The sequence below is a fragment of the Sus scrofa genome, chromosome 18 (assembly GCF_000003025.6).
Source record: "Sus scrofa isolate TJ Tabasco breed Duroc chromosome 18, Sscrofa11.1, whole genome shotgun sequence".
Lineage (NCBI taxonomy): Eukaryota > Metazoa > Chordata > Mammalia > Artiodactyla > Suidae > Sus > Sus scrofa.
Genome location: NC_010460.4, coordinates 10,110,296 through 10,131,331, shown reverse-complemented (window position 1 = coordinate 10,131,331; position 21,036 = coordinate 10,110,296). Strand labels below are relative to the sequence as shown.

Below are 21,036 nucleotides of genomic sequence, written 5' to 3'. Positions count from 1 at the left end.
CCTGAGAAAGAGCATTTCAGGGCGACTCCCCCGGCCCCCACTGGGCAGGCTGGCCCATGGCCCCGAGCTGCAAAGGCCCTGGAGACACCGCTGTGAGCTCGACCTCGGCCCCCAACTCCCAGGTGGCCCGCAGGGCAGCACCTGAATCGCCTGGGCCCTGTGGGCCTCACACGGGCCACCACCCCAGAAGGTCCCAGGGCCTCTGGAAGCCACCTCAGGGACACAGACAGGCGGTCTCTCCTCAGGAACAACGGCTTCTTCCTCTGACAAAATCTCCTCGTGGTCTGCAGCCCTGTGCTTCTGAGCAGAGCTACCGTGGAGGTGCTGGGCCTGGGCAGGGCTGGTTTGTGGCCGAAAAGCAGAGAGAGCAGATTTCCTCCAGTTTATTCCCCAGCTTCTTCCATGGCGAGCACGAGCAGGGGGTGATAAATTCCTACTGTGAAATCTGGGGTGAGCCGCTAAATTTATTTGGACGGTTAAGTCCTCAGCCTTTATTCTACGGCCTGGTTTGTTCAGGACAGCCTTCATGGGGTGGAAAGGAATCTTTTTGGGTTTTTTTTGCTTATCTTTTTTGGCTGCCCCGTGGCACGTAAGTTCCCCAGCCAAGGATCAGATCCGAGCCACAGGTGCGACCTATGCTGCAGCTGCAGCAATGCCAGATCCTTTAACCCGCTGGGCTGGGGAACGAACCTGCAACCTGGCGCTGCAGAGATGCCATGGATCCCACTGTGCCACAGGGGGAACTCCTGAAGGGATCCTTTTAATCAAGTGGTTACAAAGGGAGAGAGAAACACGCTCACTACCACCTCTCCCCAACGGGGAGCTCCGAAGAGATGCTGAACTCACCAAGATTCGAGAAGGGTCTTTCCATCCAGGAAGCCCCCACCCCCACAAGGCTCCCTGGGAGGGAATGATGCTACCGGTCAGTCAGGAACTCCCCACACCTCATGTCCTTCCAGACCAGCGGCAAAGGAGCTGGGCAGCGTGGATTTTATGGTTATCAAGCTAGTCAGAGAGCCTTCGTAAAGGCAGTGAGGTATGAAAAAACGAAAATGCTGCTTATACAGTGTCATGTCGAGCAGAATCCTACCTTGGCTGCTGCTTCTTTTTTTTTTCTGATCTTTTTAGGGCCATACCCTCGGCACATGGAAGTTCCCAGTCTAGGGGTTGAATCGGCGCTGTAGCCACTGGCCTACACCAACACAGGATCTGGGCTGCGTCTGCCTACACCCCAGCTCATGGCAAAGTCAGATCCGTAACCCACTGAGCAGAGCAAGGCCAGGGATTGAACTCACATCCTCATGGATACTAGATGGGTTCATTACCGCTGAGCCACAGCGGGAACTCCCTTGTCTTCTTGAACAGGATCTTTGGTGAGGACCCACAACCCCCTGGGGACTCCTGGGGGCACTCCTCATGAGTGCTCACATAACAAGGTGGGAAGCAGCAGGAAATGAGAAAACCAGCCCCCGGAGAGACGCCCCAAATTACCTGGCCCCAGGCTCTCACACTCCACCAACACTTCACTGGCCTGGGTCTTCAGAGGGGGCACAATGATGGTCCGGGGGTTCCCAGTGCAGTGTGTCTCCAGGCTCCCCTTGGTATCAAAGGTGGTAGCGTTGTGCCCGGTGCGGTGCTGCACGGAGTAGGGGCTGGTGTTGCTGGAGGAGTCGGAGTAGGGAGAGTCGTGGACCGTGACACAGCTGATGACGTTTTTTCTCTGCTTGGAGACAGTGCTGGGAACAGAAAGAGAGAAACCAGGGCCATGAGAGGCTGGGAAGTGAGACACCAAACTGGCATTTCAGATCCGGCTGGGGAGAGCCCTTCTGCGTTCCGGGGTGGCGGGGTGGGGTGGCAAGTGGGCAGAAGGGGGACTCCGGCTCTCCAGCGGGGCCCATGAGCGGCACCTGGCTCCCCGGTGGTGGTGGGATATATGTGAGGACACGAGGAGGGGCTGGAGCTGGGGCAAGAGAAGCTTCTGGGCCTCCCTGTGCAGCAGGGCTCGGCAGCACTGCAGGAGAGGCACCTGTAGCCCACAGCTGTGCGGCAGCGCCCTCGGAGCCACCAGTAAGGATGTAAACAGAGCAGTTCCCATTGTAGTACAGCGGAAATGAATCCGACTAGCATCCATGAGGACATGGGTTCGATCCCTGGCCTAGTTCAGTGGGTTAAGGATCTGGCGTTGCTGTGAGCTGTGGTCACAGATGCGGCTTGGATTCAGCACTGCTGTGGCTCTGGCGTAGGCTGCCAGCTACAGCTCCGATGCAACTCTTAGCCTGGGAACCTCCATATGCCGCGGGTGCGTCCTTAAAAAAAAAAGAAGATAAAAGCAAAGAGAAGCCAGCCAAACCCAGGCAACCTGAGGCCCTGGTGCGGGAGAAAAACACTGCTGGGAAAGGAACAGCATAAACTTATGAGGTTTGGGGATGGGACATCCAGGCAACGGAGGACAAGGACATCCAAGAGGAGCTAGGACGCACTGCGAGGGACGGAAGAAAGTGAGGCCCTGAGCAGGCGGCTGACCCCACTTGCCACAGCTGAGGCTCGCAGAGCAAGAGCGGTCGGAGCTGGACTCAGCCTGGTCGATCGACCCTTTGTCGGGAGGGCGGGAGATGGGATGACTGCAGTGCAGGCTGCCCAAGACCCGAGTCCCTTTCTCGGGGGAAGTGCTTCCCCAGTGCCTGGCCGAGGGTCAGGTGGGGAGGCAGTGCAGCTAGGGCGGGCAGAAGATGCCCTGGAGGGCGATGCTCTGACCCCCGGCCTTCAGCCTGCCACGGCACCTGAGCACACTGACAGGGAGCCACCGGCTCTGGATGGCTCCTGGCCAGCGTATTTCTTTTATTTTCCTGAGATGTTTATATTTGTGTGGTTACTTGGGGAACCAACTCTGTCTGCCTCCAGGCTTAGTGAGAGGCTGGTGGGATGATGGATATGGCATTTGTTGCTTACTGTGAAGGTTTTAAAAATGGATTTTCATCTATTTTTGAATATTGATCACCTATTTTTAAGAAACATCGATTGCCTACACTTTCCAATTCATTTGCTAAGAGAAGACGCTGTTTACAGAGCATCTAATGGAAGACCCCCCCCACCCCCGGCCCCACGTGTCTTGCCCAAGGTCACATGTCCAGTCACAGGCCAGATTCCAAGATCAATCCCCACCACCCTAAGGGCAGCAGAGAGGCGGGCCAACTTGAGCCCAGGGGTTGGGAGGACAGCAGGGCTGCAAGCCCACCAAAGACTGAGGGGCTGGGAGCGAGCCCGCAGGAGGTCCCCCGCCCTGCTCCCCGCAGCCCAGCACTGCTGACATGTGGGCAGGGTAAATCTTTCAGGGTTTGCCCAGGCAGTCCTCCCTGACCCTGTCTGTGGGTAAGGTCACGGCCTGGCAGACAGAGGTCTGACTTCAGCATGGGCTGGTGCTGTGGCCCTGGGTAGCTAGTCAACCTCCGAGTGATTCAGTCTCCTTATCAGTCCGATGTAGATAATAACAGTACCTACATTATAGGCTTGTTTTGAGAATTAAGTGAGAAAATATACGGAAAGTGCTTTGACTCTGTTAAGAACACAAAGTATTGGAGTTCCCGTCGTGGCACAGTGGTTAACGAATCTGACTAGGAACGATGAGGTTGCAGGTTCGATCCCTGGCGTTGCTCAGTGGGTTAAGGATTCGGCGTTGCCGTGAGCTGTGGTGTAGGTCGCAGACGCGGCTCGGATCCTGCATTGCTGTGGCTCTGGCGCAGGCGGGCGGCTACAGCTCTGATTAGACTCCTAGCCTGGGAACTTCCACATGCTGTGGGAGTGGCCCTAGAAAAGGCAAAAAGACCAACCACCAAACAAACAAAAAACACAAAGTATTTGATAAAAGCTAGCTTCTCTTATTATTAGCAGTTGTAGTTGTGTTACCTCATTTAACATGTGACAAAGGGACTGCAAAAATCCATCTCTAGGGAGTTGCTGTTGTGGGGCAGTGGAAACAAATCTGACTAGTATCCACGAGGACACGGGTTCGATCCCTGGCCTCACTCTGTGGGTTAAGGATCCACTGCTGCCGTGAGCTGTGGTGTAGGTTGCAGACACGGCTCAGATCCCATGGTGTGGGATCTGTGGCTGTGGTGTAGGCCAGCAGCTGCAGCTCTAATTCGACCCCTAGCCTGGGAGCTTCCGTACGCCGAGGATGCGGCCCTAACAGGCAAAAAACAAAACAAAACAAAAACGAAAACAAAAAAACATCTCTAGGCAAAGTGGATTCTACAAAGGTCCAGACTTACTGGAAAAGTTTCTAGTCTATGAATAAACCGGAAGATTGATATGAAAGACGTGCAAGCGCATCAGTTAGATATCTTGGAGATCTACTCTAAGTGCTACAGGGAATTTCTATACAGAGAAATATAATTCACGTCTCCACCCTTGGCGGAGATGAAAATCTCAGTGGGGGACTGTATAAAAACATGACAAGTTAAACAGTAAAAGCTTTAAAATACTCAGTTAAGGAGAGGGATGTCACAAAGCCTTCCACGAAGAACTGTCAAGTGAGCTGTGCAGACGGTAATTGTTAAAAACTTGAAAGAAGGGGAGGAGTGAACTGACTGCATATACTCAGAGCTAACTGAGTAAAATGGCTATATTGTAATTAAGGAAGACCTACACTCTAAACATCGTTACCATAAGAGCCAGCAAGTCCATAAGATATGTACACAAAAGGATTGAAAGCAGGAACTCAGAGGCTCGCATGTTAACATTCATGGCAGCATTATTCACAGTAGCCAAGAGGTGGAAACAACCTGTGTCCATCCACAGATGAATGGGTAAACAAAACACGGTGTACCCACACAATGGAATATTATTCAGCCATGAAAATGAATAAAGTTCTGATCAACCCTATACTATGGATGAGTCTTGAAACTAAGTGAAAAAAGCCAGACGCCGAAGGACAGACATTGCGATTCCGCTTACACGAGGAACCTGGAATAGGCAAATTCATACAGACAGAAGGCAGTTAAGAGGTTACCAGGGGCTGCGGGGAGAGGGGTTTGGGGAGTCACTGCCCAAGGGCCAAATGAGTACAGAGTTTCTGTCGGAGGTGATGGGAAGTCTGGGAAATAGTGGTGATGGCCACACATACTCTGAATGTATTCGACGTCATTGAATCTGTACTGAAAAATGGTAAAGAGGCAAATTTTATTATTTAAAAAAATTTTATTTTTTGTCTTTTTAGGGCATGTGGAAGTTTCCATATGGGGAATTCCCGTAGGGGTTGAACTGGAGCTTTAGTTGCCGGGCTACACCACAGCCACAGCAACACCAGATCCAAGCCGCATCTGCAACCTACACCACAGCTCACAGCAACACCGGATCCTTAACCCACTGAGCAAGGCCAGGGATTGAACCCGAGTCCTCATGGATACTAGTCAAGATTTGTTACTGCTGAGCCACAACGGGAACTCCCCAAATTTTATTTTACACACACACACACACACACTTTAAATGGGTGAATTGTACGGTAGGCAAATTCTATCTCACGTTTTAAAAAGTCCATATGGTTATTCAGAAACAAAAAAGCAAACAGGGAGTTCCCTGGTGATGTGATGGATAGGATTTGGGGCTTTCACTGCTGCAGCCCAGGTTCAATTCCTAGTCCGGGAACTGAGATCCCACATCAAGCTGCTACACGCTGCGGCTGGGGGCAAGGGGAGGAAGCAAATGAGATCAGTGGGAGGTGAGGTGGGGCACTGACATCTGGCACAAAACCAGACAGTGGGGTGCCAAGGAAAGGTCCCCACGCCTGGAAGGTAGGGACAAGGAATCTGAGGGCTGCAGGAGTCACGGGAAGTTGGGGAATGAGGAGGGAAAGCCCTGGAAGGAGAGCTGCCTTAAAAACACAGACGGGTGTCCCTGCAGCTGTTTCCTGTGGTGGGTGGGGCTGGACTGCGAGCGGTCCTTGGTGTAATAAGATATTATTAAAGGGAATGAATGCCCCCTCCTCCATTACAAAAGGCTCCCGGGACCAGGGTGAGAGCTGGGAGGCCCTGAACGTGCAGCTCCCGGGGCCTGCACTTTGCTTTCAGCTACGGTCTGGGCCAGTTCTGCCTGATTAAATAACAGGAACACAGGGACTCATCTGATCAAAGGCAGCCGTGCTGTCGGGGTGGTGACCCCACATGAAGAACAGAGGCTGGCTCGCAAATGGGAGCTATGCTCTAGTCCTGGCACTGCTATCCACTCACTGCTGTGGCTCCGGGCAGCGGCCCGGATCTGGCGGTGTCTCTGAATGTCCCTCCCGCTCCAACCTGCTATGAAATCTATGAGGAAGAGTGGCATTAAAGGAGCCACTGTAACTGTCCCTTAAAGATTTATTATTAAAGACATTTGAAATAGGATGTTCTTTACTCCGACTTGGGAGAGAAGTAAGTGTACCCTACATGCAAGCCTGGACCCAGACAACCACTGCTGACTTCCTGAGACGTTTAGAAAATGAGCAAATGAAACACACACACCCCCATACCACTAACTTTGGCCAAGCTGTACTAAAATTTAAGTTGGACATACTTGGAACTCGACTCAGATTTGGAAATTGTGGAGAAGCTTCGGCTCAGTATGAGTACGAATTTTCTGACAACTGGAATTATCGGAACACACTACAGGCCACTTCATCAATCAGTGAGCTTCTTATCACTGAAGGATGGCTTTCTGGCCAGTCTTAAAACAGCTCACAGCTTGGTCTCGATGACCCCTGAGAATTTAGGCCCATCTCCTGATGGAAACCCAACAGGCAGTGAGTCTTTCCACCACAGAGGTCGAGGAACTCCGCAGGCCGCTATCTCCAGGTCTATCAAAGAGTGCGGGAGAAGACCTCTCTAGGCTCTTTCTGGCTCTCAGCTCCTTTTTCTGGAAATGCTGGAAGTCCCTATACCGAGTCAGCAAATCAGTACAACACAGTCTAACGCTGTTTGGGTTTACATGTGACAGGTTTGGAAGAGGTGAAATTAATTTGATGGCTCTGCTTTTAATCTCGTCTATTGTTAGCAATCTCTGTGTTCTCCCTGAATGTACTACGCAGATTAGAGAACAAATGGGAAGCTATTATATGAGTCACTTGAAAGAGGAGCACACATCTGACATGACTGCCACGGATTCCTTCAGCTCCTCGTGCCAATTCCTCTGGGATTCATCCCACGATAGAGCCTAATTATTATTGATAGCTTATCAATCCCATTATGAATTGGTTAATGCAAGTGAGAGAGACAGGAGTAAATGAGCGCTATTTGCTTCAATGGCCTTGACAGAGCATCACTTCTGCATAAAGAACAAAGCTGCCAGAGTTCGTGACTACATTGTGTTGTCATGGCAATAGATGATTTTCATCATTATAAAAGGATGAAAGGAAATCGGGAGCGAACAAGACATCAGCCCCAACGGCCAGAGGATCAGACACAAATCTGTGACCTGTCCCTGCAGGGCCCTCTACCTGGACTGCGTGTCTGATTTCTACTCCCGGTCCCTGTCACCTCCACTCTTCCCGACCAGAGTCAAAACCCATGTCCTCCAACAAACTTTCCACGACTCACTTCAGCCCTGAGTCCACAGACCATGCTATATGTCACTGCTCTTCTATTACTGTGACACTGAATACAGGTAATACCCCCCATCCCCGCCACATATGATAGTTCCCAGACCAGGCACGGACTCTGAGCCACAGTTATGACCTAAACCACAGCGGCAGCAACACCGGATCCATGAACCCACTGCGTCGGGCCAGGGGGCAAACCTGTGCCTCCGCAGCCACCTGAGCCACTGCAGTCGTATTCTTAACCCACTGTGCCACAGCAGGAACTCCCTAAATAAGGGTAATATTTATTAAACTTACAACTGCTGTTCAAAGTACTTGACCTGTTTTAGCCTCTTAAATCCTCACAGCCAGACCACTTGGTAGAGAATATTGCAGCTTTCATTTTTTTCAGATGTGGGGAGATGAGCTCACTTAGCTGTTCAAGGTCACACGGCTACTTAGGGGCAGAGTCAGGTTTGAGCCAAGAGCTGGTAGCACTTTTCTCTTTCTACTTGGTGTGTATGTGACTAAGCATGGTCTTAGCTTTATTTTAACAAACTGTATGTTACTGTGGTAAGAATATGTAACATGAGACCTATCTTCTTAACAAAATTTTATCCATTTATTTATTTTTCTTTTTAGGGCCGCACCCGCGGCATATAGAAGTTCCCAGGCTAGGGGGCAAATCGGAGCTCCAGCCGCCAGCCTACACCACAGCCTCAGCAACTCGGGATCCGAACCGAATCTGCGACCTACACCACAGCTCAGAGCAACGCCAGATCCTTAACCCACTGAGCAACACCTGGGATCGAACCCGCAACCTCATGGTTCCTAGCCAGATTCATTTCCGCTGCGCCATGATGGGAACGCCTTCACATGATTTTAAATATAGTACTAGAGCTGTGACTATACTAGAGATGTGACTAGAGATGAGGTGCTGGCCTTTAAAACTCATCCCCCTTAACTGAAGTATATACCCCTTGATTCGTGACTCCCCACTTCTCCCCACAGTCCCTGGCAACCAAGATTCCACTCTTTGACTCTATGAATCCGGCTACTTTGGAGAGCTCATGCCAAAAGTCTTCTGCATGTTGCAGGTTTCCCTTCTTAAGCATTTCCCTGGCTGTGCACGTCACGTCTTCTCATCCATTCATCTGTCCATTCACTGGAAGGGCAGTTAAGGGATTTCCACATGTTGGCAGTTGTGAATAAGGCTACAATCAACACAGGAGTTACCTCGTTGAGGTCCTGATTTCAATTCTTTTGGATAAATACTCAGAAGTTGGACGGCTGGATCATGCGGCAGTTCCATTTTTAGTTTTTTCTGAGGCACCTCCGTACTACTGTCTGCAGCGGCTGTGCCAATTCACATTTCCCACCCACAGGGCACAAGAGTTCCAGTGTTTCCACAACCACTTCGTCAACACCTGCTGTCTTTTGTCTTTTTGATAAGAGCCCTCCTGACAGCATGAGGTGACATCTCACTGGGGTTTGGATCTGCATGTCCCTGATCAGGAATGACGTGAGCGTGTCTCATAGGGCTGTTGGCCACACGTATGCCCTCAGCCCATTTGTTTTTTCTTTTTTGCTTTTTAGGGCCGCGCCTGCAGCATATGGAGGTTCCCAGGCTAGGGGCTGAAGTGGAGCCATGGTTTCTGGCCTACACCACAGCCACAGCCACTTGGGATCTGAGCCACGTCTGCCACCTACACCACAGCCACAGCAACGCCGGACCCTGAACCCCCTGAGCGAGGCCAGGGATGGAACCCACATCCTCATGGATCCTAGTCGGGTTAGTTACTGCTGGGACACGCCGGGACCTCCCTCAGCCCATCTTCCAGTTCGGTGTGGAGTTTGTTTTGCTGTGGGGCTGTCCAGAGCCTGCACCCCCTCCTCTCAGTGTGTTCCAGGCTTGTTTACCAGCCCCTCCCACCCACGAGCCCTGAATACACAAGCAGGCCAACGTTCCTCCTCTGGTCTGGCCAGCGGAGCACCCCTCACGCAGTCTTCTCTAGGTGTGGGACCCGGGGGTGTCTGCCTGGACAGCTGTCCCAGCTGATGCAGGTGACGGGCTCGGGCCCGGTCACCTGAACGGGGGTGTGTACTTCCCACTCCCTTTCAATCCAACTCGAAATTCACACAAGATCAGCTGTTTCTAACCAACCTTTCAGGTGAGGAGAGGGACCGGAAACTGATGCCACCAGGCCAGGGGGCTCCTTCCGATGTATTATGTGGCTCTCGATCTCAAGTCATTGGTGATATATGTGTAAGGGATGACCAGTGAGGACCTGCTGCGCAGCACAGGGAACTCTACTCAACACTCGGCAAGAACTGCTACGGGCAAAGACTCTGAAGAGGAGTGCATGTGTGTTTGACTGAATCACTTTGCTGCACACCTGAGCCCAACACAACACTGTAAACCAGCTATACTCCAATGAAATAAAAGAAAGTCAGGAGCTCCCATCATGGCGCAGTGGAAACGTATCTGACTAGCATCCATGAGGACACAGGTTCGATCCCTGGCCTTGTTCAGTGGGTTAAGGATCTGGTGTTGCTGTGAGCTGTCGTGTAGGTTGCAGGCGCGGCTCGGATCTGGTGTTGTTATGGCTGTGGCGTAGGCTGGCAGCTACAGCTCCGGTTGGACCCCTAGCCTGGGAACCTCCATATGCCTCGGGTTTGGTCCTAAAAAGCAAAAAAAATCATCAGTGAGAACAAAAAAAAAAAAAAAAATCTACATTTTAAATTTGGTGCACGAATTCCATTCAAGTCATATTAGCCACATGTTTCTATCTAAGTATACGGTCTCTCTTACCACACACACACAAACACACCACACACCCACACACCCCATCATCATCATCACTGTGAGCATTTTTTATATAACTAGTTTCCGGAGAAATCTGAAGCCAGGGGTGGCCCCAGTCCTCAGGCATCACAGGCGGTGCCAGCAGATGTGCACGCTCCCTCCACCTTCTCATGCAATGCAGCCTGCAAGCCTCTCCCAATGGTGCTGGGTCCACCCACTGGGCATGGCTGTGCCCTACGCTATCCGACCACCCCTGCCCTCCTCCCTTTGCCCTCAGAAGGCAGGGAGGACACGAGGAAGTTGCTTCACATCAGTGATGGCTCTGCAATGTGCTGAAGGGTTAAGGACTGGCAGCTGGGGACAGCAGGGTGCAGGGTCTCCTCTCCAAGAGGCAGCTTTTTCATAAAATGCAGTCCCTTCACCACTGGGGTGTTTGGAACGAAGCCCTGGAAAGAGCCTCATGACTGCAATCTGTGCATCTGTGGGACGTGTTGTAACTTAACACCACGAGGCTACAAGTCCTCCATACGACACTGTGTGCTGGGTTCCTTTGCTTCCTCCCTCAAGCTTGACTCTGACGCCCCTAGCACAGCATGACGTTGGCCTGAGTGGGTGCATGGATCCTCTTAAGTGGATGTTAGTTTTTCAGGCCAAAGGCTTTCGAGCAACAGTCCATCAGCTTCCTGACTGTGCCTTTTCTATAGTAAGGTCTCTAGATTTTCAATTTAGAGTAAAGAAGAACACTTTTGGGGTCACATTTCTTTTTAGATAAACATTTTCAGAGGGATACGGATGACTCAATCTACTGCAGTTGACATTTTGGTCACATGAGCTGTGACACTCAGAGCAGCTGCTGACACTTGCCGCTGATGCAGACTACAGCAGTGCCCTGATGGCCGAAGGGAAATAGCCCCGCCACCAGGGATGGTCAGATGACAGAATGAATGTGTGAATTAATTATGGGAACGGAACGAAGCGATTGCTAGCTGATCAGCTGAAGTGGCCACGTGGGTCACACACTTCTGAGGGCAGTAGGATACAGACTCACGGCCTCTAAAAGACAGTTTCGGGATGAGGCAAGGTTAGCAGAAGGGTCTTAATAATAAGATATGCACCCATAAACTTTCTCCAAGGAAATTTCAAGGGAGAAAAAGACGGCTTATTCAGTATATGTAGATAGTCAAATGCTCCTCAAGCAAAATCATTTATATGTATTTATGGTTTTTTTTTTTTGTCTGTTTAGAGCCACACCTGTGGTATATGGAGGTCCCAGGTTAGGGGTCGAATTGGAGCTAGCTCCAGCTGCCGGTCTACACCACAGCCACAGCAATGCCAAATCCAAGCTGTGTCTGCGACCTACACCACAGCTCACGGCACGGCCAGATCCTTCACCCACTGTGAGAGGCCAGGATCAAACCTTTGTCCTCATGGATACTAATCAAGAGTCGTTTCTGCTGAACCACGACGGGAACTCCCATTTATATGTACTTAAAATAAGGCTGGTTCTCTATCTATGAAACAGAAACGGACTCACATAGAGAAGAGACCTAACGATTATACACAGAAGCAGAGGGATTAACAGTGAGGTCCTACAGCAAAGCTCAGGGAACTATACTCCACATACTGTGGTTAACTCGTCCTGTGGGAAAGAATAGGAAAAAAAAAAAAAAAAAAGAATGTGTGTGTGTGTGTGTGTGTATTACAACTGAATCACTTAGTTCTGTAGCAGAAATGAACACATTGTACATCAACTATACTTCAAGAGAAAAAAAAAAAGAAATAAAAATGAGGTTGGTTCTACTACTTAATCCTGGGGGACCCAGAAAAATATCTGTTTGGTTTGTTGTCTGTCTTTGAGTCAACGCTCCAGCCATGAACCTGGAGCCCCCTCATCCACCATCCGGAAAGAAGAGGCTGCTGGATCTCTCTTGGCCTCCTCACTTTTTCAAATCTTCCTGGAGATTGAGGAGAGCTGGCTTCTACACTCCCTGCTGCTAGAGCCTCAGCACTCCGACCCAGGCCTGGCCCCAGCCAGGGCTCAGGGAACAGTCTCTGGCCTCCGCACTGCCCTGGTCTGGTACCCTGTCGGCAGTGGGTGTGACCGTGTGTGTGTGGACATGGCCGTGGTCAGAGGAGGTGGAGGACAGAATTTCTATTTGCTGAATTAATGGCTGGAGAGAAATCACTTATCTTCACCGTCATTAGGGTGGCCATTTCCCCCATGTCACAGGACCTGAATTCCAATCCTGCTACTCAGAAGCTCTGTTACCTTGGGCGAGTCACTGATCTTTCTAGGGCCTTGGTTTCCTCATCTACCAAATGGGACTAGAACGAGGGGCCACGCAGACCCCATGCAATGATGTATAAGACAGTATAGGTGAAAACACCTAGGGAACATTCGTTAAGATGCCCCTTCTCTCTCTTTTTTGTTTCATTTTTTTTTTTTTTTTTGCTATTTTAGGGCTGCACCTGTGGCATATGGAGGTTCCCAGGCTAGGGGTTGAATCAGAGCTACAGCTGCTGGCCTGCACCGCAGCCACAGGAATGTGGGATCTGAGCCACATCTGTAACCTACACCACAGCTCACGGCAATGCCAGATCCTTAACCCACTGAGCAAGGCCAGGGATTGAACCCACATCCTCATGGATCCCAGTCAGGTTCGTTAACCGCTGAGCCAAGAAAGGAACTCCACTTCTCCTTCTCTTTAATTCACTTGCTCCCAACGTGTTCCCTCACCCTCTGGAGTCCTCCTCACGAATGGCCATTGCTGACCATCCACCTGCTCTGGCTACTAACCATGCCACATACTGGGGGTCAGGGATCATAATTTTGCCTTGGCATTCCTCTGAAAACTCTAGGCAATGTCATCTGGTCCTGGATACTAACGACTGCCTTAACAAGGCCCAACGTGGGCCGACCATGCCTTGTCTCACGTCGGCTCTAAAAGACACGGGTGGTGCGGGTGCTGTCTGTGACCCACCTTCACCATCCCTGTGAGCCTCAGGGCCCCCAGACTCTCTAGCGGCTGTGTTGAGGCTGAGTCACATTAGGGAAAGTAATTAGCATTTCAGGCAGTGACAGGCCTTTAGTGCTGGGGGTGAGTTGCAAAGAGGAAATGAGGTCAAGAACGCAGAAGAGCAGAGTGAAGATGCTCACCGCGCGGGAGAAATCAGGTTTGCGAACAAGGTGGTCAGATCAAGGAGAGACGCCTCCACGGTTCAAAGGGGAGCACTGCCGGCAGAGCAGCTTCCAGCTGGAGGCGTCTCCAGGGGGGTGACCCCGGGGACACGTCCTTGTTTCCCCAGGACCGCTGATGCTTTCCCGTGCGCTCCTCGGCACCTCCTGGCAAAGTGGACCGTGTCCATCCAAGGGGAGACCCTGAACCCCCTTTTCATTCTGAAGTCCCGCTCTTCCAGGCCTCCTGTTTCATCTATCTTGCCGGAATTTCTTTCATCTCGCGGGAATTTGTTACCTCTGTCTCGAGGGAACTTGCAGGCTCCTCTTCTCCACCCGCTGTCCACACCCCTCAGGACACCTGACCTTGAACTGCCCCCTCTCCCCTGCTATTTCCTCAAAGCTATTTTCCTGTTGACTCTCCAGAGTCCTCTGCTAGGTTTGAGGGAACTGATACTCTGTTTAGCGTTATAATGATTTATATGTGTCTTATTTTGCTTATTACCCTGCAAACCTCCGGAGGACACAGACTGTCTACCTTATTTATGTAGCACCTGCGGTACCGAGCAGAATATCTTACCGCTGGGGCCAATAAATATTTACTGTGTTAAATTTTATGATAATTCTGATTTCTAAGAATGAGTAACTGTATTCCCCTCTGCTTTTTTTTTTTCCTTCTCATTACAAAATGTAGTCACAATAATGTGATCACATCACCCAGTGGCTGCTCTATAAATAAAATAGCTACTGGTTTCTGTTTGGCAGACTCGATACACTTTTCCTATCTTCCTGGGTCCTAAAACATTCTTCTTTTCAGGCAATAGTCATTTGACCTCTCCAGAAAGCACTATTTCTCATTCTGTGAGCTCGCCCTCACACCCAGGGACAGCTGACACTTTTCCATTATGCTCTGGCCTCACCCTGCAGCTCCCCCGCCACAACCCCCCCACCTTGGTGGAATATCTCTGGTGCATTTCATCACCCTGGGCCTGTGGGCTGCTCCCTGCATTTTGCACTTTCAGAAGCTCTGGTACTCAGCAGCCCGTTGTCACTGTGCATGGCTGCTGCTCACAAACGCGCCTGCCTATCTGCTCCTTCCCTGCCCTCCCCTAACCTTGACTCACGGACACCAAGGGCCTCACATGCTGCCAAGAACTTCAGTCCTGTTCTTCCTGGGCCCCCAGGCTGCAACCTGGGCTTCAGCTGCGGCCTGATTGGTCGGGGTGGCTCTCCCCCTCCTCCTCAGACATGCTATTCAACTCTCTCCTGGAGCACAGATGTTGAGGCTCTGTCTAGTCAAATATCAACGTGAAGTTCCAATCTGGTCAACTGTCGGATTTCAAAACTGCTTTTGCGTTTTTCCAGCTGTGGCACAGGGCCGTGTGAGGTTGTTTTATGCCTGATGCCCAGATGTGTGGCCAAGCTGCTCCAGGCCAGGGGTCCGGCTGGGAGGAGGCTTCCTCTTTGTGAAGCGAGCCACGAGGGGCAGTGACTCAATGTGGGACTGTTTCCCAAAAGGATGCCGAGGCCAGTTCTGGAGTAGGCAGGCCGGGAGCAAGGCGCTGTGGCCCGTCTCACTGGCCCCATGGCCCCTCCGGCCCCTGCCTACTGCTAGGATGGCAAGTGCTCCATGACATTCTTCGCTGAGACACACTCGAGAAGAGCCTCAGCATTAGAGAGGACACTGAAATGAGAGATACACTAGCCCTACCATGGAAAAAAAAAAAAAAAAAAAAGCAAAACACTGCATTCATGGAGTTCTCTTGTGGTTCAGCGGTAATGAAACTGACTCGTATCCATGAGCATGCGGGATGGATCCTGGCCTCTCTCAGTGAGTTCAGGATTCAGGGTTGCTCTGAAGTGTGGTATAGGTTGCAACTCGGCTCCGTGCCAAGTTGCTATGGCTGTGGTGTAGGCCAGTGGCTACAGCTCCAATTCAACCCCTAGCCTGGGAACTTCCATATGCCAAGAGAGTGGCCCTAAAAAGACAAACGAACAAATAAACAAAAACCCTAATGCATTCATTATAAAGATGGGAAACGTAGGAATAGCTGGAGTGAGGATGTTTTAATCAGCCAATCTACACATCGTGTAATGATTTCCAGTGGAGGAATTTACTATCTAATCAAAAGGACTTGTGATGATAATTAGTGACACTGTATCTAATCAGGAATTAATAAATCAGGTCTAACTGTGAACGTTAAGCTCTGCATCCAGCCACGGGATGTGTGCTGACGGGGCTCGGGGGTGGCAAGCTTCCCTTTCTGGGTCCTTGGTCCCACTGTGGAAGCCAGCAGGCCGGGGCTGTGAGATGGGATCTGTGAGGCCCCGAGGCCCAGAGGGGCTAAAAGCCAGGGGACCAACTGCTTGGAGGGGCAAGTTCCAGGGGACCATCGGACAGCCCAAGCTCACACAGCGTTCTGTTGAATGCTGGCTGCAAATTGTGGAAAAGAGGCTTTGGGGCCAGGGCTGGGCTCACAAATGTAACAAATATTTCTTCCCTCTCCCCAGAAAACCCACAGAGAGTAAATGAGGTCTTGCTACTTTGGAATAAACAGTGATGCTCTCTGGGTGAAAGCCAACTGACAGTTTGAAAGACTGGGTTAATCAGACACAGAGAAATTTCTGATTGGACAATTACCTCATATTCTGAGGGAGCCAAAGCAATATAAGAGAAATATTCTGACCAACTGGGAATAAATGTAATAGCCCCAGGCAGTGATTTTTAAGCTCATGGAGGTGGAAGTCACTGGTATTGTGTGCCTGGTTTTTATGGCCTCAAGTCTCCCAAATGGAGAGGGCCTACAACTATTTTTGGTTTTTTGGCTGCACCCATGGCATACAAAGTTCCCAGGCCAGGGATCAAACCTGAGCCACAGCAGTGACAATGCCAAGTCCTTAACCACTAGGCCACCAGGGAACTCCTATGACTATTTTTTTTCACTGTGTGGCATATGGAGTTCCTGGGCCAGTCATCAGATCTGAGCCACAGTTGTAACCGAAGCCGCAGCTGCTGCAATGCCAGATCCTTACCCCACTGTGCCGGGCCGGGGAATCACACCTGCATTCCAGCGCTCCCAGAACACCGCCAACCCCATTGCACCACAGTGGGAACTCCCACCATAACTATTTTTTAAGACCAAAGGGACTCAATTATTTTGGCTTTCAACAATTATGGAAAATCTGTCCGACATTCCCTTGAAATCACTTTAGGCCTCTGGGACATGGCAAAATGAAAATTCAGGGGCCAGGAGAGAGGGATCATCACGTTTGACGATGTAAAACGGTCCGGATCCACGACAACTGTCTCTGTGCGAGCGGCACACAAGCGGCGCCCCCCAACTGCGCTCCTTCCTGGAGCCCGAAGGTGGCACAGCCTCACCTGGTGGGGGCGTGCTTCTGCTCCTCCTCCTCGTCCGTGTCACTGCTGATGGTGATGACGCTGACAGTGGGGCTGGGGGTGTCGGGGATGACAATCGTCTGCCGCTGCCGCTCCCTGGTGGTGCTGGAGGCCCCGTCGCCCCAGCCGCAGGTGACGGAGGAGCTGCAGGCCGGGCTGCTGTGCACCAGGGCGCAGCGCGGAGGCGTGTTCTCCTTGACGCGCTTGGACCGCTGAGGGGAGCTGATGGCCTGAGAGGAGGACACCTCACAGGTGGAGATGTTTCTGGAATGATAAAGCCACACACACTCAATGGAGAAGGTCAGGCCTGGCAGCATCTTCCAAGGACCTCAACCGTCTAGAAACACCAGCTTTGTCAAATCTCCAGATAAAAAGGCAGAGGGCTGGGGTCACGCCGACCCTAATGTGTGACTACAGAAGTGGCCGTCTGCAGAGCTCTTTGTTAGCTGCCACACAGATGGGGACAGCACCCTGGCCTTCTCTGGGCCCTGGCCTGTCTCTGCCCCCAGCAGGATAAAGGAAGTAGCCAGGTTTCGAAGGGGAGGGCCGAGGACTGTGGCCCGGCTGTGCCAGATCCTTAACCCACTGAGCGAGGCCAGGGATCGAACCTGCAACCTCATGGTTCCTAGTCAGATTCATTTCTGCTGCACCACGACGGGAACTCCCAATTCGGAAAATACTTACCAAATTAGTCAATGTAGTTTCTGATAACTTTAGAGAAAAAATAGTTTACTTTTCCCCTCAGCTGACCTTGTCATATCTATACAGTGAAACCAGAGACAGCCTATAATGAAATTTAAGACTGTGATATGTCCTTAGAGATTGTAGCACCTCCTAGCCAAAGTGATGGCAATAAGACATGAAAATAATTCTGTGCAGGTGGATCTATTTAATTTTCTATTTAGCTGTTATCAGATATGTTGCTTGTCCCTTTTGGGGGGCTTGTAATGATAAGTCCTACTGATAAGACTGTTTCATCGTTTGTACTCATCCTAAAACTATGTGTTTGTTATTACTAATATGTTAACATTTTGAGATTATGTTTTCACTACTCTAGCAGTTAAAATACCTCCACTTGGCAATGTTAAGGAAAAGTATGCCTGATGCCCCCCTGACAAGGAAGAGCTTTCTCGTCTTTTCAACTGTTTTGCCTAAGGCATTCGTCTTAAAAATAGGCAAACATGGGGAGTTCCCACTGCAGCTCAGCAGAAACGAATGGGACTGGCATCCAGGAGGACGAAGGTTCAATCTCTGGCCTCGCTCATGTGGGTTAAGGATCCCACGTTGCCCTGAGTTGTGGTTGTAGGTCGCAGACTCGGCTTGGATCTGTCATTGCTGTGGCTGTGGCATATGCTGGTAGCTGCAGCTCTGATTCGACTCCTAGCATGGGAACCTCCATATGCTATAGGTGTGCCCCCCCCGCAAAATAGGCAAACACATAACTGTCACTGTAGTCATACTGATCTCGAAATGCACTGGCAAAGAGCCTTCCTAAGGCCAGCTGGGTGGTGAGGAGGAATCAAAGAGGGACTTGCCAACAGGTCGGAGGCTAAGGGTTCCTTTTGCCCCTGCTTGGCCAAGGTGAGCACAAGGAGGCTGAGCTCAAGCCCACTGGGCCCGACCCAGGTTCTTTGTGACTGCCCACCAGGCTGAGCATGACAACGTGAGAGGATGGAGACAGGGCCTCTGTTGCCACCCAATCTAACAGTGACATGAGTGCGTTGTCACGGGGCTGCCAAACAACAGCACTCTGGAAGCTTGTCACTGCTCCGACATGAATTTCCCTAAGTTGTCAGAAACATCCAAATAAGAATCTTCTCCAAGAAGGATGACAATTTAGGGAAGTCAGCTTTTGGATCAGCTATAGAATGAAAAAGAATGGAAAAAGGCAGGCCTAATTTCTGGCACCTTGCCACACAATGAGTAGAAGGCCAAAATTCACCAGACATTTCATCTACTGGACTCCTCTCTCTCTCTCTTTTTCTTTTTAGGGACACACAGATGGCATATGGAAGTTCCCAGGCTAGGGGTTGAATCCAAGCTGTAGGTGCTGGCCTACACCACAGCCACAGCAATGCAAGATCTGAACAGTGTCTGCAACCTACATTACAGCTCAGAACAATGCCAGATCTTTAACCCACTGAGTGGGGCTGGGGATCCAACCTGCGCCCTCACAGATGCTAGCTGGGTTCGTTACCACTGAGCCACAACGGGAACTCCCTCATATACATCTTTTGATTAATCTATTCCAAACAAGCAATTAGGTACCTCCAAGACTGGAGCCACTGGGAAGAGACATAGGGACAACTCCGCAGCCACACAATCCTGATCTCTTTGTTACGGGTTTGTTTGTAAATCTCTATTTTTAAAGTCACGTCTATTGAGGTATAATTTACGTACAGTGTAAGTCACCCTTTTGAAACGTTTAGTGAGTTTTGACAAATGTACAGTCATGTAACCCTCATTACAATCCAGACATAGCTCTTTCTCATCACCTGAAAAAGTTCCCTTACGCTCTTTCCTTGTGAATTCCATTCTCTGCAGCCCGAATCCCTGGCAGCTCCTGATCTGATCTCTATCCCTAGAATTTTACCTCTTCCAAAATACCATATAAATGGAATCCAACAGCACATGACCTTTTGTCTACCTTGATTTTTAAGAGTTCATAAAGATGAAACTGCATTTAAAGGGAATGGAGGAGTTCACGTCGCAGCACAGTGGTTAAAGAATCAGACTAGGAACCATGAGGTTGTGGGGTCCATCCCTGGCCTTGCTCAGTGGGTTAAGGATCCAGGGTTGCCCTGAGCTGTGGTGTAGGCTGCAGATGCGGCTTGGATCCTGTGTTGCTGTGGCTCTGGCGTAGGCCGGCAGCTACAGCTCCAATTCGGCCCCTAGCCTGGGAACCTCCATATGCTGCGGGAGCAGCCCAAGAATGGCAAAAACACCAAAAAAAAAAAAAAAAACCACGGGAAAGATCAGTGTTCTACTGGTCAGTGTCTATGATTAACCAAAGTTACTGCTTATAGTTAAGCAAGTACCTAATGAGTTACATTTCTGGCGATTTCAAAGCAAGCACATTTCTCCACTACTTTAAAAAAATGTTACTATGGTTTCGAAAAGGCAACTTCAGAGGTCAGTCTGAGTGTCTTCCAGAAAGAGAAGTGGAAGGGGACAGGCCCATTTGAGGCCCCAGGGACTCACCCTTAGGGTGCCCGCAGGGCCGGCACTCCTACGGGCCTCAGAATGAGGGCCTCCTTTAAACCCTAGTGCTACCCACGCGGCACAGCAGGTTCTACAGGCCACAGCCAGCCCGCTCCAGGGAATCCAGATCTTCAACTTCCAAGCCCCGGGGGAGCCACTCTCACACCACCTACCTCGCAGAGGACTGGTGCTGCTTACTCTTCCGGGAGGAGGTGGTGCTGGTTGGTTGCTGCCGCATCACGTGGGCCACGCCCACATTTAAGGGTTGAGCTGCTGGAAGGGTCACATGACCGGTCAGCAGGGCAGGCTGCTGCATGATGGGATTGTAATGGCTGCCGTGAGCGTGTGTGTTCCTGAAAGGGAGAGGGGAAAGCAGACTCTTTACTGGTCTTATAAAAAACGGAGCTCTTTGATAAGGCAAAGTTCTCTCCCCATTTAAAAGCAAATTAAAACCAAAAGGCAGTTATCTCACCACCCTGGAAGCGTCCCCCTCCCGTGACTTCATCAGATAACCTTCCCAGAGCAGTAAGGCTTAAGTGGCAGGGACACAATTTGTTGGTGAGAAAAGAGGGCATTGCAGGTAGGGAGGATGCCAAGTATGCAGACTCAGCTTAAGTTCTGCGGAAAGGAAATAAATCCGGAAAGGAAATAAATCCTCCAGCTTTTAAAGTCCTTGAACAGGTGACCCTGCTGTGTATTGTACTTGAGAATTTACAAAGTGCCTTCAATGTGTTATTATATCCACTCCATGAAGTGGACGGTAATAGCATTTTATAAGGGAGGATATTGTAGTTTATGTGAAAAACAAACTTTGAAGACTGGGAGCCATATGTTTCTGGCATTACAAAGCAAGAACATTCTTTAGAATTCTCTCAGTGGCTGGCCCAGTGCTCAAGCATGTGGTAGCT

At 50.5% G+C, this 21,036-nt stretch overlaps 1 protein-coding gene across 5 annotated transcripts in view; it reads right to left on the bottom strand.

Moving 5' to 3' along the window:
• HIPK2 (homeodomain interacting protein kinase 2) overlaps window positions 1-21,036 on the bottom strand; it is a 201,281-nt gene that overhangs the window by 10,484 nt on the left and 169,761 nt on the right. For all 5 annotated transcript variants that reach the window (XM_021078551.1, XM_021078552.1, XM_021078554.1 and 2 more), the window contains 3 exons: window positions 20,302-20,481; window positions 16,910-17,191; window positions 1,492-1,736 (listed from right to left, as the gene is read on the bottom strand). In XM_021078551.1, coding sequence (XP_020934210.1) covers window positions 1,492-1,736; window positions 16,910-17,191; window positions 20,302-20,481 — 707 coding nt within the window. The remainder of the gene's footprint in view (window positions 1-1,491; window positions 1,737-16,909; window positions 17,192-20,301; window positions 20,482-21,036) is intronic.